General features: G+C 45.8%; 1 protein-coding gene across 1 annotated transcript in view; it reads right to left on the bottom strand.

Annotated features, from left to right (window-relative positions):
* The window catches only part of LOC138946782 (dual 3',5'-cyclic-AMP and -GMP phosphodiesterase 11A-like), a 92,662-nt gene that overhangs the window by 87,968 nt on the left and 2,194 nt on the right, over nucleotides 1-2,500 (bottom strand). The window contains exon 2 of the mRNA XM_070318184.1: nucleotides 928-2,007. Within this exon, the coding sequence (XP_070174285.1) occupies nucleotides 928-1,728 (801 nt within the window). The 5' untranslated portion in view covers nucleotides 1,729-2,007. The remainder of the gene's footprint in view (nucleotides 1-927; nucleotides 2,008-2,500) is intronic.

The raw sequence follows: 2,500 nt of genomic DNA, 5'->3' as shown, positions 1-2,500 counted from the left end.
TGACATCACCAGTACATTTTTCATTCTATCTAATCTGTTTTCGTTCTATTTTTTCTAATAACATGCGTTAACAATTGATTGCCAACTGGAATGGAAGAGCACAAAAAGTGTAACTTGATATGTAGTTTCTCTAGAGGGAAAAACATCTTCCACTTTCATGTCAGTGTGTCCCATGCAACATACATTTGCCAAACAGCTATGTGCAAGTAGATTATTTGTTAGTGGTATAGAAAATACTGATCAACAATTAAAGTCAGTTTTCACATTCATTTTCTACCTATTTCTTATTTGTTTATTCTGTTGGCAATGGTGAAATGTCAGCAATCGTGTGTCATTCGGGACAGTAGACATGACACCTGACCTTTTGTCACTGTCTCAATTAAGAGATGGAGTTTAGACAAACAGCTTAAACAACGGCAACATGCGGTATTTGCAAAGATTGTGATATCAGGAGAACCTGTATGCAGTTATGAGACATCCTGCTTGCTGCCGCGCGTGCAGAGAAAATGTTCCCTCTTTATCTTCACCGCGTTCGCAGCAAACCCCCTCACGCGGAGGTGTTTTCAGACAGGCCAGACACAGATTGTCCCGGAGGTGTATGTGTAATAAATTCTAAATTATCCGCCAAATTTACCAACGGAAATGACATAATCCAGCAGAAGACACAGGTAGAACAGACTGCACCGACCAATGCAAGATAGGTCACAGCTGCACAAAACAGACAATAACAATACAACACAACAACAACAGCACAAAACAAACCATAACAATACAACACAACAACAACAGCACAAAACAGACCATAACAATACAACACAACAACAACAGCACAAAACAGACCATAACAATACAACACAACAACAACAGCACAAAACAGACCATAACAATACAACACAACAACAGCACTACAGCATCTCCTTCACTCACCTCATGCACGTTCTTCAAGTTGACCACCTCCCCCGTCTTCGCCACGTGGCCCAGAATGCCTTGGCCCCAGGGGATGCGACTGTCGCCAGTGGTGGACGGCAGGATGTGTGTGCCGGCGTGCACGTCAAAGATCTTGGACACCAGGGAAGGTTTGCCGGAGTTCTTCCCCTCCACGATGAACAGCGAAGCTCGCTCGGCGTCCGCCAGGCAGCTGATGTTCACCACCATCTTGCCGCTGAGGGACTTGAGGTCCAGGTCGTTGGAGATGTCCTTGACGATCTCCAGGAAGAAGTCGCGCTCGTTGCTGTGCCTGAGTTCACGCTTGTGGTCGATGTCTTTGCTGGGGTAGCGGGGGAGGCGCACCTTGGACTGGATGAGGAGAGAGAGCATGTTGATGGAGTTGGGGGGGAGGGAGCGGTACTGCCGCATCTCCTTCAGACTGCTGCGTCGCTGTTCCGCGGACCCGTCAGGGGCAGGCTCGTACGTGCGGAACATGCTCTTCATCTTGGATCGCGCGTAGTCGTGGCGCAGGTACTTCTTGGAGTTGGAGCGGTTGTGCTTGGAGTCGAAGAAGCCCGAGTCCCCGAACCTCGTGTCGCTAGGGGAAGAAGGGGCGCTGCTGTCTGCCGACACTGACACGTGGCGCCCTGTCACCGGGGAACAGTCCGGTAAGGTCTGCAACCCGTGTTGCGTCATCCAGCGGTTCACCAGCGTGACGTCAGCCTTACGTAGGAACAGATCGGCCATGACGTCAGGATTGGCTTCCAGCCACTGCTCGACACTGCTGGCCGTGTGAGCCATGGCGTCACTACGATTTACGTCACTGGTGGATGAGTGAAAATAATAAAACGTCCACTTTGTTGACAGTAATGGATTTAGCTTTCAGCAGCACTGATGATAAATTACAAAATTTAAGTCACATGCATTGTGTTTGAAATATGAAAGAAGAAGCACGTCATTGTCAGTGTTGAATTTTGCTTGTTCGCCACTATCACCCGTAAGATCCAAGAAGACAAGAAATTTGTTTGCACCGTGATCACTCTATCACGTCATGGTTGCTGTTTCTCGTTTGTCTCCAAACTGCAACGTAAGTTCCAAACATGACAAAATCATCATCAGATTGTGAAATCACTACATATTACAACAAACTGATCTCTATCTTTTCTTTTCTTTTTGCGCACAAACTGTGAATTAGCAACGAAGCTTCTGCAAGTAATTGTGCCTTTTTTCTTTTTCTTTTTTTTATAAATCGGTAAAACACCGGTGTAATTAATTATTATCATTGAACCAAGACAGGAGAAACAATCCAGATCAAATGTCAGTGAGCATACGTCATACAGGATCAAATGCAAATTAAGAATCACAGATGAAAGAAGAAATAATCTCCCACTTTATGCGAACTTGTCGCTTGTGCCAATGCAAGTCTCGTGTTACCTAGACGCATACACAAAAACAAAAACAAACAAAAACACGGGGAAAAACCTGCCACGCAAACAAAAAGCGACACAATGCAGACTCAACCCAGTCGACGATTTACGGCAAAAAGACGGGCGAGATGCAGGATTTATGGTAA

Source organism: Littorina saxatilis, linkage group LG14 (genome assembly GCF_037325665.1).
Source record: "Littorina saxatilis isolate snail1 linkage group LG14, US_GU_Lsax_2.0, whole genome shotgun sequence".
In the NCBI taxonomy this organism is placed as follows: domain Eukaryota; kingdom Metazoa; phylum Mollusca; class Gastropoda; order Littorinimorpha; family Littorinidae; genus Littorina; species Littorina saxatilis.
This window is presented reverse-complemented; position numbering and strand designations above follow the sequence as displayed.